Here is a 22,131-nt window from a genome sequence, read left to right on the forward strand (position 1 = left end):
AGCGGCGAAGGGACGACGGCTCGACGCCGGCGCTTTGCCTCCCTTCGCGCCTCCCCGCCGCCTGCGGGGGCCGGGCAGGTTTCGGCAGCGGCGCCGTGCCCCGGGACGCACCCGGCCCCGCAGCGATGCCGCCCGGCGACACCGGCGTTTCCTGCTGCCTTTGCACGCGGTTTTGCCGGTTTTCCTTTCTGCCAGGTTTTCTTCCCCCCTCCTTGATGGCTCGCGGGACTCGAGCCGGGATGCCCACGCGGGGCACTCCGGTGGGAAACGCAGTGGCGGCGCGGGGTCCGCGGGCGAGACGCGCGCCGCCGGGCAGGGCGAAACGGGGGTTTCTTTGCATTCAGCCCAGAGCCTCGTGCATTTGGCCGGGAGGATTTTCGGCAGCGCGGACGCTCCAGGACAGCGGAGCGGCACAGCACGGCTTTGCAGCGGCGGCTCCTTTTTGTATTTGATGGCAGCTTGTTCTTTTTTTTGGTAATAAAAACGCCCCATGGACAGGGGCGGTTGCAGGGGGCAGCAGGGCTTCGCCTGGCTCTGTTTGCACCGGCAGCTCCCGCGCGGCCCCGGACGTCCCGGCGCAGAAGGTACCGTGCCGAGCGGCTGCTCCGTGGCTCACGCGGATCCAGGGCCCGCAGTCTCCATGCATGGATAAAACCAGGTTTTTCACCCCAGAGCGGCTCCAAAAGCACGTTGAGCCGAAACCCGACCCAAACCCAGAGTGCAGAGCAGAGGTGGCAAACATCCATAAAACGTTTTATTCAAGTAACTGCAAGTAGGAAACCAAAAGGTCGTTAACAGTGGACCAAAAAGAAGAAAAAAATCCAATTTTCTCCCAACTGCAGCCGCCCCTGAAACCCAAAACCTTCGGCTGGAGGAACGGTGCCTGCGGGCTGCCAGGTGCTGCGTGTCCCAGCGCCCTGCGAGCCCCGGCCCTCCGAGCAGCCTCATCCTTAAAATAATCCTAACAAAAAAAAACAAAACAAAAAAATACCCGAAACGGGGAGAAAAAAAACCCCATGATCCCCTCGGCCCCGGCGCCACCAGCTCTGCTCTGCGGCGTCAACTCACTGTGGCCGGAGGGGAGGAAGGAAAAAGAAAAAAAAACAAACAAAAACCCCCCAAACCCCAGAAAAAAGAAGAAAACCCAACCCGGCGCTGCCCCCCGGCAGCCCTCGTCGGAGTCACGAACCTCGTAACCGGTGCAGCAGCAGCATGTCGGTGAGTTCGGAGAGTGGAACTTAAATATCCAGAGGTAGTTGCGAATGAAGGGAAAAAGAAAAAAATACAAGAACCCCCCCTAAAAGAACCTGTATGAGGAGGAGCCCGGCGCAGCGCGGGATGCGGCCGGCCGGCAGCACTGCCGGGGCTCTCCGGGCTGCGGGAAGGGCGCCGGGCCGGGCGCCCGGTGCCGCCGGCATCGCTGGCGGCCGCGGGAGCAGCTCTGGGACGCGGTGCAATCGCCCGGCGCCGCGGAGGGGGTTTAGCCCGGCTCAGCAGCGGCCGGAGCAAAGCTTTCCCCCGGCACGGCTCTGCGGCTGGGGGCTCTCGCCTTCGCTGCCCCCTCCCCGCCGGGCCGAAGCGGCTGCTGGGGCCGCGCGCGGGGAGGGGACGGCGAAGGACGAAGGCTTCCCATCGCCGCCGTCTTACGGGGGGGGAGGCAGGCGGGCTGATGGGGGCCGCGGGAACGCCGTGCCGGGGGGAGCTGTATTCCAGTGCTGCTGTTGTCAGAGTGTGAGAAAGGAGAGGAGGAAAAAGCCGGGGGGGGGGGGGGGGGGGACGCGGGGCTTTTCGCCCCCCCCCCCGCTGTCCCTCTCGCTCCGCGCCGGCCCGGCGAGGGCACCGCGGGGGGGGGGGTCATGAGGTAGCGCCGGTCCGCGAGCTCTCACTGCTCCTCCTCGGACGACTCCTGGGAAATGTTCACCTCCTCCTCGTCCTGCTGCTGCCGGAGGGAGGGAAGGGAGGGAGGGAGGGAGAGCGGTCGGGAGGCGGGCAGGACCCCGGCGGCCCCCGCGAGCATCCCGCGCCCGCCGGCCGTGACTCAGGGCTGAGCGGGAGCGTGAGTCAGCGGCGGCCCCCGCTTCCTCCCGCTTCATTCACAAAAAAAAAGCCGCGGCGGCCGGCGGCTGCCAGGGCTGCGCCGAGGGTTCCCGCGCCGCCGCTCGCCCCGGCGTGCACACGCGTGTGCGTGGCGTGTGCGTGGCGTGTGCGTGGCGTGCGCAGCTGCGGCCCCCCCCCGCTGCCGCTCCGGGGGCTGCTTCGCTATCGCTGCTCCTGGTTTTAGGCGCTTTTAAGCCCGTTTGGGAGCCCGAGGCGGCCTGGGACGCCCGGCGCGGGTGGAGGATGCTGGCGCTGGACCAGGTGCAGCGCAGGTAGGAGAAAGTGGAATCGTTTGGTTTGCAGCCCTGGCTCTTCCCAGCCCTGCCCGGAGCTCCCGCCAGGAAATTTAGGTGGAAAAAGGGAGAAAACCCGTTGAGGGCAGAGCGGCGGGGCCCCGTGGAGGCTCTCAGGGGGCTGTCGCGTGGCCCCACGCGGTGACGGCAGGAGGCAGCTGGATGCGCCCGGGGACGGGAGCTGCAAATCGCTCCCAACCGGCCGGGGTGCAAAACCCAGGGGGGAAAAAATAATAATAAAAAATAAAGTGCATGGCCGTGGCGCGGCTCACGCAGCAGGAATGCCGCGCCGGTGACGCAGCGCCGAGCCCCGGGCAGGCCTGTGCCAGCTCGCTCGCCGGGACAAGCCGCTTCCCGCTCGGCGAGGAGCGCCGCGCTCCATCATCCCCTCCGGCCCCGGGCGGCACCTACCCCCCGCTTCTGGGGTCCCTTTGGGGGCCGCCGGGAGCAGAAAGCGCTCAGCGTCCTGCCAGGATGCGGCCCTTGGGGAGGAGGAGGAAGGGGAAAAGGCCACTCACCGATTTTTTGGGTCGGCCTCGAGGTTTTCTCCCTGGTGTGACTGCAGCTTTCTGAGCACAGAGCAGGGGGCAATAAAAAAAAAGAAAGAAAAAAAAGGCCGTTTCGGTCAGGATGGGGCTGGTGCCCTCCCTCGCCCCCCTCGCGGCAGGCAGCGCCGCCCGGCTGCCTCCGGCTTTCCCCTCCCTCCCTCCCTCCCTCCCCGCCGACTGCCAAATTCATCACCCCAGTGGCATCTCCGGGGCTGCCGGACCCCGCAGCGACCCCGGCGCCTGCAGCCAAGTTTCTCCCCCTTCCGCTTCCCCCGTCGCCGCCGTTTTCCAGCGCGGGGAAGGTCCCGGCCCCGTGACTCACGGCACGGGCGCAGGATGTGAGTCGCGTGTTTTGAAAACAGGTTTCTCGCGGGTGCACGCAAACACGCACGCGGTGCGGTGCGCTTCCTCCCCGGCCAGCGCCGGGATGAGCATCCCTCCGGCCCCGGGATGCGGCGGGGGCAGATCGGCCCCGCACCGTCGCCGAGGGGGCGGAAAACGGGGCTGCTCGGCCCCGGCTCTCTCCGTTCCCGCGCCGGCCCTTCCCGAGCACCTACCCTGCCTTTCGGGGTGGCCTTGTTTTTACTGCCCTTGGGTCGTCCGCGCGGCCTCTTGGGGGTCGGCGCCTCGCTGGGCTCCTGCTGGAGGGAGAGCGGCGGGTGCTCAGCGCGGGGCCGTGCCGGGACGCTCCGGGATCCAGCCCCGGGGATCCCGGCTACAGTTTCCCGCGGTGGCTCAGCAGCCAGGCGGATCATCCCGGCCGGGTGCCTCCTTCCACCGGAGCCGCGGGCTGGTGCTTTCCCGCGTGACGGTGGGAAGCGCCGGGATCGGCGTTCGGTCATCGTTTGGGCTTCGCTCCCGGCCTCGTGGGTGACCCGTCCCCGTCCCTCGGCATTCAGGGCTCAGCGCGGCAGGACGGTCCCCGCTCCCTCCCGCTTCCCCCCCCTTAGAAACCACCCGGAGCAGCTAGTGGGTTTCTGCTGTTCCTCAGCCCCCTGTTTTTTCCCCCCTAGTTTTTTCACCCCCGCTTTAACCAGAAACATCTCAGACCCCGTTACTGGAGCCCGAATCACCCGCTGGGCCGGTTGCACGGCAAAGCACGGGGCAGCGGGCAAGTCCCGCCAGCTGCAGGGGTGCAAAACCCCACCTGTTTCGGGGCACAGACACACCAGCACAGCAAAGGCTCCGGCAGCACCTTATCCCTCCGAGCAGCTTTTGCTAATGTGGCTTTAATCAGTAAGACAGGTTCAGCTGCAGCTGGGGGGGGGGAGGAGCGCTATAAATGCCACGAGGCCCCTAAGCCTCTCCCTGGGGCGCCCGGGGGTGCGTAGGGTGCTCGGCCAGGGCCTTCGGAGCAGTTTGGGATAGGGTGAATATCAAGTTCATGCTGTGCTGGTGTCGCTAAAGTGCAGCCGCCTCCAGGGCGGAGGGGGGCGAGCGGGAGCGGGGGGTGCCGCCAGGCTCCCCGCGGGGATCGGGGGGGCTCGCGGGGCGGCAGCGCGGCCGCGTCGCGGCGTCCTCGGGCATCCTCTGCTCTGCCCGGGCTGCCGCTTCCCGCTGCCCTTCGGCGAGGGGCCGGGGCCGCTGCAAGCAGAGCCGGGGAGGCGGCTGCCCCCCCTCCTTCCCCCGGCCCGGCGCGGGACGCGGCTCGCCGTACCTGCGGCTTCTTCCTGGGTCGTCCCCGGCCCCTCTTCTCCGACGCGTCCTTCTCCCCCTTGGAAGCCAGGGCCTGGCCGGCTTTGGCGCTGGACTCGCTCATGCTCCTGGCGGCGGTAAGGGGGGCGAGGGGGGGGGGGGAAAGGCGAGGTCAGCGCGTTCGCTCGCTCGCTCGCGGCGGGTTCGCGCGGCGCCCGCCGGCGGGGCGAGGAAGTGAGTCAGCCGGGGCCGGGCCGGCTGTGGCAGCTCCGTGCGCGGGCCCCCGCCGGGACGGGGGTGGCAGCGCGGGGGGGGCAGTGACGAGGGTCCGCGTCCCCCCTCCCGGCCCGGCTGCACCGCTCGACACCCTTTAGCGAAGCCATCGCACGTCTAGAATGAGCAGGCGCTTCCCTACCCTGCTTCCACCCGGATGCCGCTCCGGATGCGGCTTGGAGCGGGGACCAGGGGACCAGCCTGCGCCCGGTGGGCACGTCCAGCATGGCAAAAAACCCCGAAAGCATCCCTAAAGAGACCCCTGCCTCCATTGCTTAAGCTTCCCTTTGCAGGGATAACGCGCTCGGCACCGCCTGCCTCTAGCAGTGCTGGGGTCCCCGGAAGGGGCGATCCGAGGCTTTCCCAAGCCGGGGTGTGCAGGGAAGAGCCGGGCAGGCTCCTGCTCTGCCTCGATGCCCGGCGGGACAGGCGTTACCGGCGCTTGTCCTGGGGACACTGGGCCATCCCCGCTCCAGAGGGCTGGATTGCTTCCCTGCCTAATGGGGAATCTGATGGAGCAAAAGGCTCCCTCTTCCCCTCCCTGCGGCACAGGGAAAAACCTGCTTTTCCAGAGCCGTGAGGCCTCTGGTTCCAGGCGCTCAGCACCCCGGCCGGGAGGACAGGCGCCGGGATGGAAGGAGCAGGATTGCTAAAACAACCGGCTGCTCCGGGGCTTTACAGGCTCGGCGAGAAAAATCACAGCGTTTCTCCGGGGGCCGCGGCACCCTCCCGGCGAGGTGCCCCCGGCATCGCCCGCGAGACCCAGGAGGCTTTCGGGGGCCGCGCTGAGCTTGCGCCCCCCCGAATCCGCACGATAGCGCCGTTCTCCCGGTCTGCGCCGAAAGGGTTAACAACGCTCAGCTTTTAGCAACCGGTTTCAATCCGGACGGTGCCAAACTTGAGCCGGGACAGCGCTGCTTCCCCGGCCGCCGCGGGGAGCGGGAGGGAGCGTGGCCGGCGCCGGCCCCGGGCACGAGCCCCGCGGGCCGCTCGAGGAGGCGCCGGCGCGCGAAGCCCCGCGTCCCCAGCGCAGCCCTTCGAGGCTTTGGGAGAGACGCGCCTCAGCTCCCACTCGGGCTGGAAGTGACTCACGAGAACAAAACAACAACAACAAAAACCACCCTCGGGGTTTTTTTTGAGAGAGAGAGAGAAAGAGAAACCATGCTGTCGTGTAAACACCCCGAAAATATTACTCACAGCATCCCAGAGCCCTTCAAGGAGCCTCCCTTTGCAGGGCACTTAAAAAATATACGGGTTAGGTTCAGGAAAGAAAAATAGAGGCTAACTGAGCCAGGTTTATCTTGCGTTGGGTCAAGCTTTGCCAGGGGAAATGCATCCTCGGAGCTGCAAACGGACGGGGCCGGTGTCTCCCCACCCTCCTCCCGAGCCGGCAGCGCAGCCGGGAGCGGAGGGACCCCCCGGCATGGGCATCGAAGCGATGCCCTCCGCCACCCTCCTGCCAAACCCCGCGGCCAGGCCAAGCTCCCCCGAGGGACCCCAGAGCTTAAAGATGCCCGAAAGGACGGGAATCTCCCGCCCTGCTCCGGCGGGGTGAAATACGGAGGTGCAGCACCTGTGCGGGACGCGGGGCTGTCCCCAGGGCGGCTCCGAGCGGGAGACGCTCCGGCACCCGCCGGTCCCCCGGCTCCGGCGCGATGCTCGGCGCGCCGCAGGAAGGAGCGAAACCCGTATACGCGGGAGCAGCTGTGTTGCCATGGAGGAAAGGAAGTAGCTGGAGAGAGAAAAACCTTTCCACGGAGGGACGAATCCATAGGAAGCGAGGGCAGGGGACTGCCGGCTCCGGCAGGATCCGAGCGTCCTGGCAGATGAGGGTACGGGGAGCCAGGCCCGGAGGCAAGGGGGGATAAATCCTCGCACGGGCAGGTTCGGAGGTGGAAGGGGTCTCTCTTCCTTTGGATCGATGGAGTTGGAGGATGCAAAACTCCTTCCCCCTCCATCCCTGCAGATAATTGCCCTCTGTGCAAACACTTCTCCCCACTAGTCCCACCGACTCTCCCCACTCCCAGACAGGATCCTGGCCGCTCTTGGCAGCCGGGACCCCCCTCTCATGCGAGAGGCTGTTGGGGTGCGAAGGAGGCGCCCCGGCCCCTCGGAGCGATGCTGCCGGCTGCCCCGGCCTGCTCCTTCCTTGCCCAGGCCACTCCGTGCAAATAGCCCCATAAATCCCCGCTCCTGCCACCTACTCCTAGATTAAACAAACCAGCCTGGGAGAAAAAGGGAGACAGGCGGTGGCTTAGATCTGGGAAAAGAAGAAAAAAAAAAAAAAAACTCTTCACGCCCAGGAAACGGCGCCTGCTCCAGCTGGGGAAGGATCCCGGCCGCACCTCCGGCAGGGCAGGAGCGCCGGGAGGAGGGGAAGGAGAGAAGTTGAAGAGCCTGTTGGGCAGGGGTGCGAGCTCCGGGAAGGGATGTGCTCGGCTCCTCCTGGGCACAGGCCCTCGCCGGGGCTGCTTTGAAGACCCCCCCCCCCCAGGCCTGCTATTAAGGAAAGTGCCCCCCCCCTTCCTCCCCGGGCATGCATAAGAAAAGGAAGCGATAAAAGAAAGGAAGGAGGGAGGCGGGGAGGGGGGGACGGAAAGAAAAGAGGCAGGAAGGGCAACATCACCAGCTTTGTGAAGACCCTGTCCTGCGGGGAGGAATAAAACCTTTGGCAGAGCAGCCCCATTTCGCGGTGCCCCCCCCCGCCCCCCCCCCCCCCAGCGGAGGGGCGGCTGCAGGGTCCCCCGGCCCGGATGCCGCCGAGCGGGTTGGGGTGCTCGGCGCTGCACAGGCAGCAGCCCCCAAGCCGGGGGGGTCCCTGCTCTAGCTGGGTCTGCCTGGCGGGGCTGCCACCAGGCCAGCACCTTGCACGGGTGTCAGCCCCACGCACCCTGCACGGGTCCTGGGCTCCGTGCACCCTACCGCAGCCCCACGCACCTTGCACGGGTCCCAGGCCCGGCCCCACGCACCTTGCACGGATCCTGGCCCCATGCACGCGTACTGGCCCCATGCACCCTGCACAGGGCCCGGTCCCAGGCCCGGCACCACGTGCTTGCACGGATCCTGGCCCCACGCACCTTGCACGGGTCCCAGGCCCAGCGCCACGTGCCTCGCACAGATCCTGGCCCCACGCACCCTGCACCTTGCACGAGTCCCGGGCCTGGCCCTACGCACCTTGCACGGGTCCCAGGCACACGCACCTTGCACGGATCCCGGCCCCACGCGCGGGTCCCGGCCCCACGCACCCCGCGAGCCCGGGCAGGGGTGGCCCCGGGCCCCGCCGCCCCCCCCGGCTCCCCCCGCGCAGGGCCGCGGCGTTTGCGGCCCCGCATTGCCCGAAAACGAGTAAGTGGCGGAAAAGTCCCGCCGCGCCGTTTGCAGCCGGCAGCGCCCCGGCACCGGGGCTGCGGCTCCGGGGCCGCCCCGGGCCCATCAGGTGCAAAGCCCTTGTTAATAATAATAATAATAATAATAATTATTATTATTAATAAAAAAAGGGCATCGCCGAGCCGGCCCGCCGCGCGCACGCACACGCGTCCTTGCAAACAGAGGGGAAACCGGGAGCAATCGCGCCCCGCATGCCGGGGGTGCCGGGAGCCCCTTCCCCAAAGCAGCCCCCCCCCGGGCGGCCCCGGCCCTCCCTGCGCCCCCCCGCAGCAGAAAGGAAAGAGGAAGGCCGGCACTCACAGTCAGCTTGGTCTCGGAGCTGGGTGCTTGGTGGTTTTTTCTTTTTCTTTTTTTTTTTTTTTTTCCTCCTCTCCTGGCGTGTCTGTGTTGTGAGCGAATTAAAACAACCCCCCTCCTGGCTGCTGCCGGTTGCAAATGCGGATCTGAAAGGAGAAGGCAGAGAGAGAGAGAGAGGCAGCGACTCGCACACGCATCCACAGCCCAGCCAGGCCCCCTCTTATTTATATAAATAAATAAAAAAAAAAATTTGCTCCCGGAGGAAGGAAGCTGGGTCAAAATCATTTGCAGGGAGCGAGAAAAAAAAAAGAAAAAAGGAAGGGGGAGAGAAGGGGGGGGGGAATAAAAAAAAAAAAAAGCGCGAGCTCCAAGCCTTACTGGAGGGGATCCAGCTGCTAAAAATAGCAAAATCACACTCGAAATTAAATAAGGGCAAACAGGCTAAGGGGAGCTTCCAGCCCTTGCGGAGAGGGGGGAGGAGGAGCCGGGCTGCATCACGGCCGGGGGCGGCGCGGGAGGCGGCGAGGCCGGGAGCGATAGGTCGGTTCAAAGGGCTGCGGCGGGCGGGCGGGGGGGCGGCGGCGCCCGGGGCTTCGTCGGCGTGAGCAGCACCCGGTGGGCTCGCTCGGGGTGGGTTTGCTCCGTGCAGGTTTCCTTGGGGTGAGCAGCACCCTGGGGGCTTCATCAGGGTGAGCGGCACCCCATGGGCTTGCTCGTGGTGGGCTCGCTCGGTGCAGGCTTCCTCAGGGTGAGCAGCACCCGAGGGCTCCTCGGTGCAGGCCCGCGCGATGTGAGCATCACCCTGGGAGCTCACTCGGCCTGGCCTTGCTCGGCGTGAGCAGCACCCCGTGGGCTTGCTCAGGGTGGGCTTGCTCAGGGTGAGCAGCACCCCGTGGGCTTGCTGGGCACGAGCAGCACCCGGAGGGCTCGCTCAGCGGGGGCTCGCTCAGCGTGGCAGGGCTGGCCTGACACTTGGCTTCCCCGTGGGCGAAAGCACCGGCCAGGGCAACGCGACGGTAGCAGCTAGTGAGGTTAGGGAGCCCCCGGGAGCCTCTCCCTTCCCTCTGGACACGGCGGCAGCTTCTGCGTCTCTAGGGCGCCCGAGGCTGAGCGGATTCACAAGGCGTTTTGATGCATTTTCTGCAAAGCTGCAGACTTTCTGCAAAGCTGCAGAAATAGGCCGGCGTGGAAAAGCGAGTCCCAGCGTGGAAAAGCGAGTCCCAGCGTGGACTGGCACGGGGCAGGATTTTTGGAGCTGCTGGGCGGACGCTCTCCCAGGGTTTAAGGATGCAGTGGGCTCGGGCTCAGCACTGGGTCGGGCCTGCGGGTCCGAGAGGAGCTGAGTTTCATGCAGCTCCTTGGAGTTTGCACGCTTATCACAGAATAAAAGGGCCTGATTCCAAATTTGTTAGATCCCTTTTAGAAGTGAATTGGGTCAGTTTGGAATAGGAGCCAATGTTAACTCTCTTGGTAGGCAAGTACTCCAAAAATCAGTCCCCTTTTTGCACTGGGGCAGTTTTTTCCAAGGAATATAAAAAATTTGGGATCTCTCTTTTTTATTAATTATTTATTTATATATATGTATACATATATATAATATAAGGAAGTCCAGGGCTCGGCATCCTCTCAGTTGCAGCACTGTGCTACATCCCCCCAAACTCCTCTGAAAATTCCAGCCGCATTGAATGGAAACTCTGGCTTACGTGCTTTTGACGATCCCACAACAGCGGGCCTAAATCTGGAGTTAGGAGCTGAACTTTAGGCCAGAGCAAGCTGAATTTCAGTTTCAGGTTTTCATTTATTAAAAAAAAAGAAAAAACTAAAAAGGTAAAGCACAAAAGTAGAGGTAGCAGCATGTGCAAAATCTCTTTAACGGGGAAGATTTGCGACAGGCAAAGGAAAAAAACCCCCTAAAGACGCAAGGCTTTTGGTACTTTGTGCTAATTGCTGTTGGGATTTTTAGAAATCCTCTGCAAACTCCCTTGACTGTTCCTGACTGAAGCACAGCACGAACCAGGCACCTTCTACCCTCCGCGGCCCCCGAACCTGCCCAAGAGCCCCGACCTCGCCGCGGAGCCGCGGGGGAATCTGATTTCCGCCTCTGGGCGAGGGAGCGCCGTTATTAATATCCCTCGTTATTTATCCCGGGCGGGGGGTGTAATCGGAGAGGGGCTGCTGCTTCGGGCCGCTGCCTCCGAGCTCGTGCCGACGGGGCCGGCGCTCTCCAGGCGCTTTATCAGGCCCAGAGAGGAGAAACGGGGGAAGAAGTTGGGGATTTGGGGATGCTTTTTGTGCTCGGAGTGCCTGTTTGCCAGGGTGGGAGGCGGCAGGAGGTAACTCCAGTTGCTGCAGTGACCCAGGGACTTTGCAAAAGTGAAGTTGCTTGGTAATATATTGCAATGAGATTTTTTTTTTAACCTACATTAATCCGCAGCGAGGCGTCTATAGGGCAATGCCTGCCGCTTCAAATAGGAAGAAACCTGCGTGCTCACGACGCCCGCGTGGAAAGGTGAGAGCGAAGAGCGGCGGAGGGCTGCCTGCTCTTAAGCAGAGCCCGGAGCCGGGATTTCAATGCCGCTGCTTTGCTGAGCCTCGGCTCTCATCTCACATTTGTCTTTGCGGTTTTCTCTCTTTCCCGCGTTAAAGCCAGAATAGATGCCGTGCTGGCGCTGGAGGATCTGAGAGCAGAACCAGCGAGATTTGCAGAACTTAAATTAAACGCAACTCTGCAGTGGGACCCGAAAAGTGAAAACGGCTAGAAACAGTGAAACAAGAAGTGATTTTTTTTTCCCATCCCGGCTGGATGCAATGCACACCGGAGTGGCACGCACCGTGCGAGGGGGGGTGGTGTTGCACCGTGCGGGGTTATTCCTGGGAAATCCAGGCAAGCTGAAGAGGCTGGGAAACACATCGGGATGTGGGAGGCGGAATTTCGGCTGATGTGTCGCCGGCGGTGCCGAGGGGGGACGGGACGGGACGGACACTGGGATGGGATGGGGCGGATGGATGCTGGCCAGGGCCTTTGTTTCCGCTCCCTGCTTTGTTTCCCCGTTGATCGAGCCCCACGTGGCCACGCAGCCCTGAGATACTCTGCTTAATTTGATTAAACAGCTTCTTCCTTCAAACCCACCCAGTCCTGCCGGATTTATCGCCGGCTAGCGCAGCGTTCCGTTGTAGCGCTGTCGCAGAGACAAATTCCTGCATCGCCCGATGAATTATCGCTTCGCGCTGCTGCTTTTAGGCTGGCAGCACCGTGCCCTGATGCCCGTGTTGCACGATGCACGCGCTGCGGCCAGGGGGGTGCGGGCACGCGTGTATCTCTGTTTTTACAGCCGCCGGTGCGTCCCCCCCACTGCCGAGGGTGCGCGGAGGCCTTGGGGTCTGGGGCCCTAGTTTCTGCTGATTTCCCTGGGAAAGGGGAAATCCAGCTCCCTTAAGGCAGCTCTGGAAAAAATAACTCGGCCCAGGTCGTCGGGTAATTGGAAAGCCTACCAGCCTAATTAAAAGCGTTGTGTGTTTTGTCACCTCCAAAGCCCCCTCAACTGGCAGCTAATTAATGCTCCTGGTTCGGGGCCTCACAAAGACACGTGCGATTATCCTGATTTCATGGATGGGAAGCGCATGGATCAGAGGTTACGTGACTTGCTGGAGGCTGGGTCACGTATTGGCAGCCAAGAGCAAACTAGGGCTGCGTTAGCCTCCAGGTCTGGCGCTCGGGACGCCGTTGTCCGAACTTCCCCTCCCCAGGGGACCTGCGGCTCCCGAGGTCCCGGCTCCGGCAGCCGCGGGGGAGAAGAAGGGGCCTTGCAAAGGGTTTTTTTTTTTTGCAAAAACGCAAAGGGTTTTTTTTTTTTGCAAAAACGCAAAGGGTTTTTTTTTTTTGCAAAAACGCAAAGGGGTTTTTGCAAAATGCAAAGGCACAGGCAGGACTCAGGTCACTCTGGAGCTGAATTTTCTCGTTCCCAGCTGCCGGTCCCAGAGCACCTGTTGGGCTGGGCTGGACGGCGGCACAGGGAGCCGTCCCGTGTCCGTCTGGATGGCTCCTTTATGCGGCTCCTGGCAAAATGCCGCTGGTCGGAGGCTCCCAGCCGCTCCGGGCAGCGGGGACGTCTCGGGCAGGAGGTGGGTGGCGAGGTCTGACCCCAGGTCTGCTGGCTTTGTGGCTCCAATCGTGTCCATCTTCGGAGTTAGCCGAGCTCGGGGCGGCCGGGATCGACTTTCACAGCGCTACGAGCCCTGACGTCCCTCCAGCCGCTGCAGGGAGGAGGCTGCAGTGGGGAATCCACCCGTTCCCACCTGTTTCCACCCATTTCTGCCCCAAAGCCGCTGTTCCCCTGCGAGACAAGCGAAGGCTGCACAAACCAGGAGGATCTGCGATGGCTCCAGGGTAATTAACCGCCTTCATTAATCCTCACCCGGTGCAATAAGGCGAGCACTGTATTTCTGCCTTCCTCCCTGCGCTGCTGGGGCCTGAACTCCTCTTCCTCCCGCAGCCGCGTCCCGTCTCTGCCGCGGCGCGTCCTCGCGCTTGGGAAGGGGGTTCCTGAGGTAGCCGGGTGCTGGGGAGCTCGCAGCAGGCGAGAAGAGGCGTTTCTCTCCCATCGGATGCAGACGGATGCTGGATGGTTTATTGCCGGCTGCAGTCGCTCGTTGGCCCCTCGGCGGAGGGCGGCCGGGCGTTTCGGCTAGCGGCCGCGGTGCTTGCGGTGGTGCCCCGAGGGGACGGGGATGGCCAGCACCTCTCGGCTAGGTGCCGCTGCTCCGAGCGGGGCAAAGCTGGAGGGGAGGGAAGGGACGACGCTCCGGCGTGGATGGAGCGCCTGGGTGCCCTTTGCGCCTGGAAAGAAGTGGCCGGATCTGCCCAGACCAAGCTGAGCACGTCAGGTGCTGCCTTGTTTGGAAAGCTCTGCCGGGACGTTGCTCCCGCGCTGCCCGGCTCCTGCGCTCGCCGGAGGTTTGGCAGGCGTGCTTCCCAGAGCCCAAAGGCCTCGGCTGGTGCCCAGCTTTGCCGGGGTGCGGGAAGCCGGGTGCCCCGGTGCCAGGGATGAGCTGGTGGGGCTGGGAAGCGGCTCCGACCCCCGCGGGGAGCTTGGGGAGCGGCCGGGATGCCGGGTGTCGTGTCAAGGCCGGGCTGCGGCACCCGGGAGCTGCGCCTTGGCCCAGCGCGTGCCTCTTGCCTCCGCTTTCCCCCGGCTGCTCGGATGCCCCGGAGAGGTGGGAGCAGGCTCGGCTCGTGCTGATGGGCTCCTTCCCCGCGTCCCCTCCACTGGTGCCGGCCCCGTTTCGCAGGGGGCTCGGGAAGCCGCCGGGGCCGCTGCACCGCTCCGGCCAGCGGCGCACAATGGCCTTTTGTCCGCCGGCCCCGGCGCCCTGGGAGCATCCCGCCATCCCAGTTTCCCAGGAACGTGAAACCTCCTCAGGGCTGCCTGCGGGGGCATCCGGGGTAAAACCTGGAGGTTTGGGGCGAGAAAATACCTGCTAAGGCTCCCCGGAGCCCCCTCTCCCCCCCCGGCCCCTGCAGCCCCCGGGCTGGGGACTGACAAAGAGTTGTAAAGGAAGCAAGAGAGGGAATGCCGTAAATCATTAACGGGAACCGGCTGCGGAGCAGAACGCAAAGGGTCATTAATTGCGGACTTGCTGCCTGGCTCGCAGGGGAGTCTCTCTGCCTTGTTTTTTTTTAATCAAAGTGCTTGATTCCAAGCGGCCCATCAAAACTAAACGGGCAGCAAAGAATCCCTGGCAGCCGGCAGCATCCCGGTGGCGGGGGCGAGCGGCAGCTTGGGAGGTGCTGCAAGGGACGGGGGGGGGGGGACACGGTGCGAGGGGCTGCAAGGAGATGGAGGACACGTGGTGCAAGGGACCGGGGGACGTGCAATGCAAGGGATTGCAGGACATGCAATGCAAGGGATTGCAGGACATGCAGTGCAAGGGACCACGGGACCTGCAGTGCAAGGGACTGGGGCACACGTTCTTCCTGCCCTTCACAGCCGGGGGGCTGGTTCCCCCACCCAATGTTTTCCAGAGTAAAACGAGAGCACGGCCTGAGCACATCCTCCCAGGAGAGCGGCCGGGGAGCAAGGGCACATTCGTGAGCGGCTCCTCCCGGGGCAGCGCTGGCCCCGGCAGGCAGCACTCACGGGACGGCACAGGAGCCCCAGCCCGGGGGATGGCCGAGACCGAAAGAGCCTCCAGTTGCTTTTGCTTTCACGTGGGATATTTTCACTTTCTGTCTGGCTTTGGGCAGCTGCTCGGGCGCGGCGGGGAGGCTTTGGCTCTGCCCTGCTGCGCGCGTGCCCTTGCGTGTACGTGCGCACGTGCACCCACGTGTGCGCACGTCCGCAGGCACCTGCGTGTGTGCGGGTTTCCCTGGGGTTTTTCCTTGCCGCTGGAGACACCGGTTCACTGTGGCAAAGGGGACGCACCGGGGAGGCAGAGCCTTGTCGGGGCTCCAAGAAAACACTCTCCCCAGCCAAATTCCTCGACACTTTCCCTTTTACTCAGCTCCGGTTGGAAAAGTACCCAGGCCACGGGACTTCCCTTGCTCCCCGTGACTCAGGTGCTGGTCACGGCCGGTGACTCACGAGGGAGGGGACGGCGCGGGGGCCACGCTTGCCGCCTCGGGGGTTTGCAATTAGGCTAAAACCCGCAGGGATTTACTGCAAATAGGGGCGAAAAGCAGAAAGGGAGGGAGCTGGGTAAGGCAGCAGCCGGGCTGCGGGCGGTGGGGATGGCTGTGACACGGATCCCGCGGCGGCTAATCGATAGCACTAAATAATTAATTTGCAATAACCATTTTGTGGAGCGACCTCCCCCCTTCCCCTGCTCACTGTCCTGGTAATTCCCCTCTTCCGCCAGCCCGGGCACAATCCCGGGGAAGTCAATACGGCCGCTCCCGTGCTGCTCCTGATGGACTCGCGTCGCCCTCGGCGAGTTTTACTGGGTCCCCAGCGCCTGCGAGCTGCCATTTCGCTAATGGGGGAAAAGGCCAAACTTTGGGGGAAATGGGCAGAACGGGAGAGAGAATTGAAAAATCGAGACTCTTCTCGCGTTGCTCTGAGACGGCAGCTAGAGGTGGCCGAAACGCGGGATCGCCCGGCCCGGAAATCCCAGCGTTTGGAACAAAACAGACAGGGCCAAATTTCCAATTCCCAGCAAACAAAGTTTGGGGGAAGAGGCATCGCCCCCGTTTCACCGCCGCCAGCAGTCGCCTCGCTGGCAGCTCTCCCGCGGGCGCAGGGCTCGGCGCCGTGCGGCGGCCGCCGCTTCCCCTCCAGCCCGGCGGGGAAGGGGCTTGGGGGCGGCGGGGGGGGGGGTCGATAGAGGCCCCAGTTTCGGCGCAGCGGGACGCGGCGGAGCAGCCGGCGGCAGTGTGCAGGCGTGCGCGCCCGTCCGGAGATGGCACTGCGGTGACTTGCTGCCATCTAATGGGCAGAGGGATGCAAAGCCGGGCTGGGATTTGGGGGGGGGGGGATCCCCGTCCCTCTGCGCCCTCCCTCCCTCCCGGGGGGAGCCCACGGGGGCTGGGGGAGGCGCCAGGGCCAAGCTTCCCCCCCCCACCCAGGGCTGCATCCGTGCTGCGGGCGGGCGGGCGGACACGGTGCAAAGGGAGCAGCGACGTGGCGGCCGGGGGGGCGAGGGGGACCGGTCCTTGCAGCTGGGGGAAACTGAGGCACGCGCGGGGCTGGCTGCATGGGCTTCCAAAAAGGACAAAAAAAGATAAAGCAAATTAAAGAGTAAAGCAAAGGAGAAAAGCCCTGGTGTGGGGGAGTTGCCCTGCCCTCCTGTTGGCTGCTAAACCCGATTGCTGGGAAAACAAAAATGAAAGGATAAAAAAAAATAAAAATAATAAAAAAGCTGGGTAGTATTTGGGGGGATATTTGCACTTGCCCCAATTCGCTACGAGGCTTCTGCACCAGGCCGTGGGACCCCGCACGGGCGCGGGAGACGCTGCTTCGAGAGAAGCCATGATATTTTATTTGTCATAAAAAATACAATAGTTTGTTTAAAGATTAATTTGAAAACACGTTCAACTACCGAAGTGGCACCGAGCGGCGGGTAGTGGATGGGTTTGCAAGTGCGGTCGCCTGGCGGGGGCTGGCGGCGGGTTTGGTGGCTGCGCGGTGACTGTTTCAACAGGGCAGTGATCGCTGGGCTGGAGGAACAGGGATCTCTGGGGATCTCTTGGGATCTACCAGTGCAGCATCTGTCCCTCACTGGGCACCGCGATCGCGGTCCGCCAAGGAAAAATCCGTGCCAGCCTTGGCTGCCCGCTCGCTCGCGCTCCTGGGATGACAGTGTTTCGCTGCAAAGAATTAAGCTGTGAATATTTTATGCCCGAGGAGGATACTGCTTCCTGGCGGCTGCCGTAGGAATTATGGAAGAGCCGGGAGGAGCATGGGGATGTCGTTCCTGCCGCACCACGTCCCTAAGCTCTGCGGCGGGTCCCTGTTGCTCTTCCAGCCTCTCGTTGCAGGGACGAGGGTGCTGGGAACCCTCCGACCAGGACGCGGCGTTAGTTGAGAACGGGTGTGATGAGTTGGAGCCATTTTAAGGACTGCTTTAGGGATTTTGGTGTCGAGCGCGGGATGCCTGAACACCCGCAGGGAAGCGTGGGCAGCAACGTGCTGCGGGGCGCAATCCCGAACGGAGATTTGGGGTTTGCTTGGGCTCCAGAGACCGGCGAGCGCCCGGTGGACGTGCTTTCCGCCCCGCTTCCCGTGCCGTCGCTTTGCAACGCCGGGCGGGTGTGAGCTGTGGCCGTGGGGGGATAAATGCGGAGCAGATGATGCCGTGAGCGACAAACCGCTGTAAAGCACACGCTGAAGTGTCAGCGCTATCCATGCAGCGCGCGCGGTTTTATTAGAAAGTTGGCTTTATTACTTAATCAAGCAAAATCCCCTGTTGCTGGAGCTTCCGGGACCGATAATGTGCCAGAAAAGACGGATCCCGGGGGTGAAAACGAGCAGCTTTTGCTGGTGCTTTCACGTGACCGAGTTCTGCATCGGGCTGGATCCAACCGTGCGCTGAGCGGTGCCGGCCTCTGCTCGGTGACGGGACGCGGCGCGGGGGATAAACCAGCCGGCCGGTCGTTTTGGGGGATAAGGCTCGTGGCTCAGCGCTTGCTTTTCTCCCTGGCGTTTTTGCCATTAGGTGGAAGTGTTGCAGAGGAGAAGAGCCCTGGCGCTTCCCGAGCTCTGGGCTCCCAGAGCAGCGCCAGCAGACGCCGAAGGTGCTGTGAAAGCCAGACACGATGCCTTTCTCCTCTTTAAATACGGAGCTAATGAGCTATAATGCTGCACGTGAGGAAAAAGGGGGGAGTTTTAGGATTAATTCAGGCTGGGAGAGAGGAGAAATCCCTGACAGGCAGCTCCACTCTTGCTGGTAATTCCCATTTCTCAAGCAGGAAAATCCCCCGCCTTGGTGGCCAAACAGGCAGGTTTGGTGGCCCCGGCTGCTTGGCCTCCCAGAGGGGCCTGGCAGGTCGCAGCAGCCTTCGCCGCGAGGAGGAGGAGTTGCTGCTCCCGGCCTGCGAAGGAGCAGGCGAATCATCCCTCTTTCTTTGCAGATTCCTCCCCGCGAGCCCGGATGGGCTTTTCTTTTTTTTTTTTTTCCCCTGTCATTCTTTAAAATGCAGCTCCTTCCACAGAAATCTGGTTAGTCATGAAGCGTATAATGAGTTTTAAATATATATAAAATGGTCTGACACTCGGCATCCCATTATCCTCGCTCCTCGAGGGAAACGCGGCCTGGATGTGCGAATGTTGATCCAATAAGAACGCAGCCGGTACCATTTTCACTCTCCAAAATATCCGTATCTATTACCCATATTCATGTGCTGTTTGTGTGTAGGAGTGCCTCTTTCTTGAGGAAAGAAATCCAAGGCTGGCTTTTGGTTGTTTTTTTTTAAATTTTTTGGCCTGTTATTTATGTATTTTTGGGGCACGCCGAATTATTTCGTAGCTTGTTTTCAGCCTGCGTTTTCCTCCCTGGTGAATCGCGGCTCGGCTCTGATCGCCCAGCGCCGGGATGCTGCCGGGGGGCTTTTTGCACGCGGCTCCGAGCGGCCGCGGGTTGCGGGGGCCGGAGCTGCCCGGCCGGGCCCCGGCAGCGAATCCCTGCCCCAAGCGAGCATCTGGCCGGCGAACATCCAGCGGCGACTTTTTCCCCGTCCTTTCTCTGAGACTTGCTCCTCCGCCTGACGTCAGTGAAAACCTCATTCCTTTTGCTGCAAAAAACCCAGGGAGCAGGACAAAAGTGGCAGCGTGCTCTTCTTTTCTTTTCATTCCCTCTTGAATGCTTCTCCTCCTTTTTCCTCTTATTTTATTTTTTTTTAGCCTTTAAGTTCCTCCTGCGGCGCTGGCACCGAAGAGGAGACCTTGACCTGCTGTGAACGCGTGTCCCTCCACTTCGGCTCCTCCGGGCGAGCGGGACGCCGCAAACGCGTCCCCAGCGCCGGGCGCTCCCCGTCTCGCCCTGCAAACTTCTTTCTTTAAATACCCGTGAAAACAGCTCTTGCTGGGACCCTGCTTTTTAACTGTGCAGCTATTACAGCTAATTATAGTTCTATTAATCTTTCGCGTTGCATTAAGGATTTATTTCCCCTGCCCTCCTAAGCGGGAGGGAATTAAACCCGTGCCCAAGCCAGGCACAGGGGCTGGAAACACGACCCGCAAACCGAAGGGGCCGCGGGTGCCTGGCGTGTCCGGCTCTTTTTGCCTCGAGTGACCTGGGAAGAGGACGGAGGAGGTGGTGGCTTGGCCATAAATTATTCAAGTGCTTCTGCAGAGCCGGAGCGTCCAGTCTGTAAGATGCGGTTTCATGTTTTCCTATATTAAAAGAAAAAAAATTGCAAAGCAGCACGTCTCCCTGGCGGTGTCCGATGATCCTGGCAGTGGACGCGGTGACCTTCCTGGCTGGAGGGGAGCCAGGGCAGGAGGAGGCCGGCCGGCCGCGGGGAGCAGGGAGCCGTTTGCTGCCGGCACTGGGCTCTCCGGCAGCGCTCCATCATCGTCTGGGGCGTCTGCCCCCCTCTCGCATTTAATGTGAATTGTATTTTGGCCTTCTCGAGGGTCACACACGCGCTGGCAGATCAGGGACACGGAGGAAGCGGAGCCGCCCCCTCCCGCGCCAGCCGGCGATGTGAGATGCGGTCCCGCCGGGAAGCCGCTGCTCCAGGTTCTTTTTCGGCTGCGAGGCGACGCTTTGCTGCGGCGCCAGCAGCACCCTGGTTTCGGGCTGCGAGGGAGATGATGCGATGGCCCTTTCCCCTGCTGCCGCGTGTTTCGTCAAAGCATCTCGAAATAAAAAGACGCATAAAAGGCGCAGAAGAAGTCGCTGGTGGTGGCGGCTGTTTCCCGAACCTTCGTGTGCAACGGGAGCCAGGGCAGAGGGAAGGAAGAGGGTCTCTCGCCCCTATTTAAGCTACTGCACGTGGTAGGGATGACGTGACGGAGGCTCTTCTCCGTTCAGCCAAGGCTAAGGGCTGAAGGCTGCGTGCGTGTGCGCGCGCGGGGGTTTGCCGGGTCCGTGCCTCCCCCGGGGCCGCCCTCCCCGCACCGGAGCAGAACCGCGCCGAGAGCTGCTCCGGCTCCCGCAGGGAGCGAAACCACCGCAGCGCGGCTCTCTGCAGGAGACAGAGCCCTGGGCAGGATCCCGTGAGCGCCCGGCTCCATGGGAATATTGCCACTTATTTTGATGGCAGGCGGGCGGGCGGCCAGGTTTTCAGCAGAGCGCAGCTCGCTCGAGAGCGCAGCGTTTCCAGCCTCCCTCGAAGGCCTGGCCGGGGCTTGGCACTGGGCAGCACCGCGCTTGTGGAAAACCAGCCCTTCCCCGGAGTCCTAACCGTGGGCTGGGAGAGCAGTCCGGGCTGAGCCCTGGGCGGCTGGGACCCGTGTCCGGGGTCTGCCTTTCCTGCAGCAGGGTGAAGCGCGTTGGTATTTGCTGTGACATGCATTTCCCTGGCTCTTCCCCTAGGTGCAGACGAGGCTGCAGATGCTCCTCGGAAGGGCCGTGTTTTGCATCGCGGTGGTGAGAGGGGGCAGGAGGAGCGGCGGCGAGCCTTCCTGGTGCCACCGGCCCTCCCCGGCTCTGGCCTCGCTCCGGTGACCCATTAGCTATCCGTCATTACCGTGATGGATTGGAGCGGTTAAAGTGTCAACGGCTATTACTAAGGGGTCTGTGTTTTCCCGGGATTAACGAACTGACGCACCGCACTGGCCGCCGTGGAGCCCCCGGAGCCTGGTGGGCTGCTTTGACCACGAAACCTGGTGATTTCCCAGCCACGCGCTCCATGGGCTGCGCACACGGAGCGGGAGGTTCGTGTTGCATTACAGGCATCCGGAGGGAAGGGCGACGGCGGGGGGAGATGTGACCCTGGCGAGAGCCTCCCCCCTCGCTGGTGGCCCCCAGGAGCTGCCCCTGCGGAGGTGAAGCCCGCGGAGCGCTGTGCACGCCGTGGGAGCCCCGGCCTCCCTGCAGCCCGACCCAGGCGCCGTTCCCGTGCCCAAACCTCGCGCTTGACGCGCTGGGCTGCTCTCGGGCGAGGGTGCTGCGGCGCTTGACGAAGGACGCTGCGTTTGCACCCACGGTAGCCGTTGCGGTGCTCAGCTTTTGCAAATGCTGAAGCTGTGGCATGGAGAACGTGGCCTCCTGGAAGCCCTTTGGGGTCTAGGGGGTGGTGGTGCCATTCGGCCCTGCTGCTACGGTCATGGCCGTGACGGTGGCTGTAGGCGATTGGCATGGATAGGAGGAATGGCTGGTGATCGGCACGGAGAGAAGGAGAGGACAGTTATGAGCAAAATACGTCCTGGTGTTAAATGAAGACCACGGGATGAGAAATCCTAGGGGTAGCAGGGCGTGAGGTGGGCCAGGTCCACCCTTCCTCCCGCTGGCCAGGGGTTGCAGATGCCCCAGAGCCCCCTGTGCCCCAGGCCTGCTCGGGGAAGGGGGTCAGCGGGGAGGGGGGAGCCGTTTCCCCGGCGCTGCCCGGATCTGGGGGGTGGTGGGGCTGGGGGGGGGGGGTCCCCCCTTCGCCTCCCCGCCGCGGTGCGCTAGTGCTTTAAAAGGCTGGCGAAAGCGGAGCCGGGCTTCCCAGCGCCTCTTCATGCAAAACTTCCCCGGCCCTCCTCCTCCTCCTCTTCCTCCACCTCCTCCTTCTCCTCCTCCTCCTCCTCCTCCTGGCGGCTGCGGTGCGCGGAGCGCGGCTGGTGCCGCCCGGCTGCGGCTCGCTGGGGGCCGGGGCCGGGGCCGGGCCGGGGCGCGGGGCCCCCCCGCCGCATGCGGCAGCGCCCCGCGGGGCCCCCCGCGCCCCTCCGCGCCCGCCGGCGGATCGCGGCGCCGGGCAGCGGCGGCCGCGCACGGGCTCGGCGGCGCCGCCAACTTCGCGCGCTGCCCGCGGTAAGTGCGCGGCGGTGCGGTGCGGTGCGGTGCGGTGCGGTGCGCGGCGGGCGGCTTCCCCCGGGGGGGGCTGCGGGCGCCCGTCCCTGCGAGGAGCCTGCCCGTCCCCGTCCCCGTCCCCCCCCCCTCCCCGCCCGGCTGCAGCCCCCGGCGCCGCAGAGCCCCGGACCCGCCGCTCCTCCGGGCCGGCGATTTTTTTCCGCTTT

At 63.5% G+C, this 22,131-nt stretch overlaps 1 protein-coding gene across 4 annotated transcripts; it reads right to left on the reverse strand.

Moving 5' to 3' along the window:
* Positions 1–1,763: 1,763 nt before the first annotated feature.
* Positions 1,764–9,006, reverse strand: HMGA1 (high mobility group AT-hook 1). Of its 4 annotated transcripts, none has more exons than XM_067310660.1 (6): positions 8,909–9,006; positions 8,534–8,676; positions 4,596–4,701; positions 3,496–3,576; positions 2,909–2,959; positions 1,764–1,939 (listed from the first exon to the last, which is right to left on the reverse strand). In XM_067310660.1, exons 3-6 carry the CDS (start codon positions 4,695–4,697, stop codon positions 1,883–1,885), a joined length of 291 nt encoding a protein of 96 aa, XP_067166761.1. In that variant the 5' UTR covers positions 4,698–4,701; positions 8,534–8,676; positions 8,909–9,006; the 3' UTR covers positions 1,764–1,882. The 4 variants fall into 4 exon arrangements, with proteins under 4 accessions (XP_067166761.1, XP_067166762.1, XP_067166758.1 ...); XM_067310661.1 differs by having other exon boundaries at positions 1,764–1,936; positions 3,496–3,579; XM_067310657.1 differs by having other exon boundaries at positions 3,496–3,579.
* Between the last annotated feature and the right edge of the window lie 13,125 nt (positions 9,007–22,131).

This window comes from Apteryx mantelli, chromosome 25 (assembly GCF_036417845.1).
Source record: "Apteryx mantelli isolate bAptMan1 chromosome 25, bAptMan1.hap1, whole genome shotgun sequence".
In the NCBI taxonomy this organism is placed as follows: Eukaryota; Metazoa; Chordata; class Aves; order Apterygiformes; family Apterygidae; genus Apteryx; species Apteryx mantelli.

Bases quoted from the DNA above. Each gene is read 5' to 3' on its own strand.
- HMGA1 (XM_067310657.1), bottom strand. From the start codon at position 4,697: ATGAGCGAGTCCAGCGCCAAAGCCGGCCAGGCCCTGGCTTCCAAGGGG. The intron at 3,580-4,595 runs GTACGGCGAGCC...CTCTCCCTCCAG, and splicing joins GACCCAGGAAGAAGCCGCAG to CAGGAGCCCAGCGAGGCGCC. The intron at 1,940-2,908 runs GTGAGTGGCCTT...TCCCTCCGGCAG, and splicing joins GAGGCCGACCCAAAAAATCG to CAGCAGGACGAGGAGGAGGT.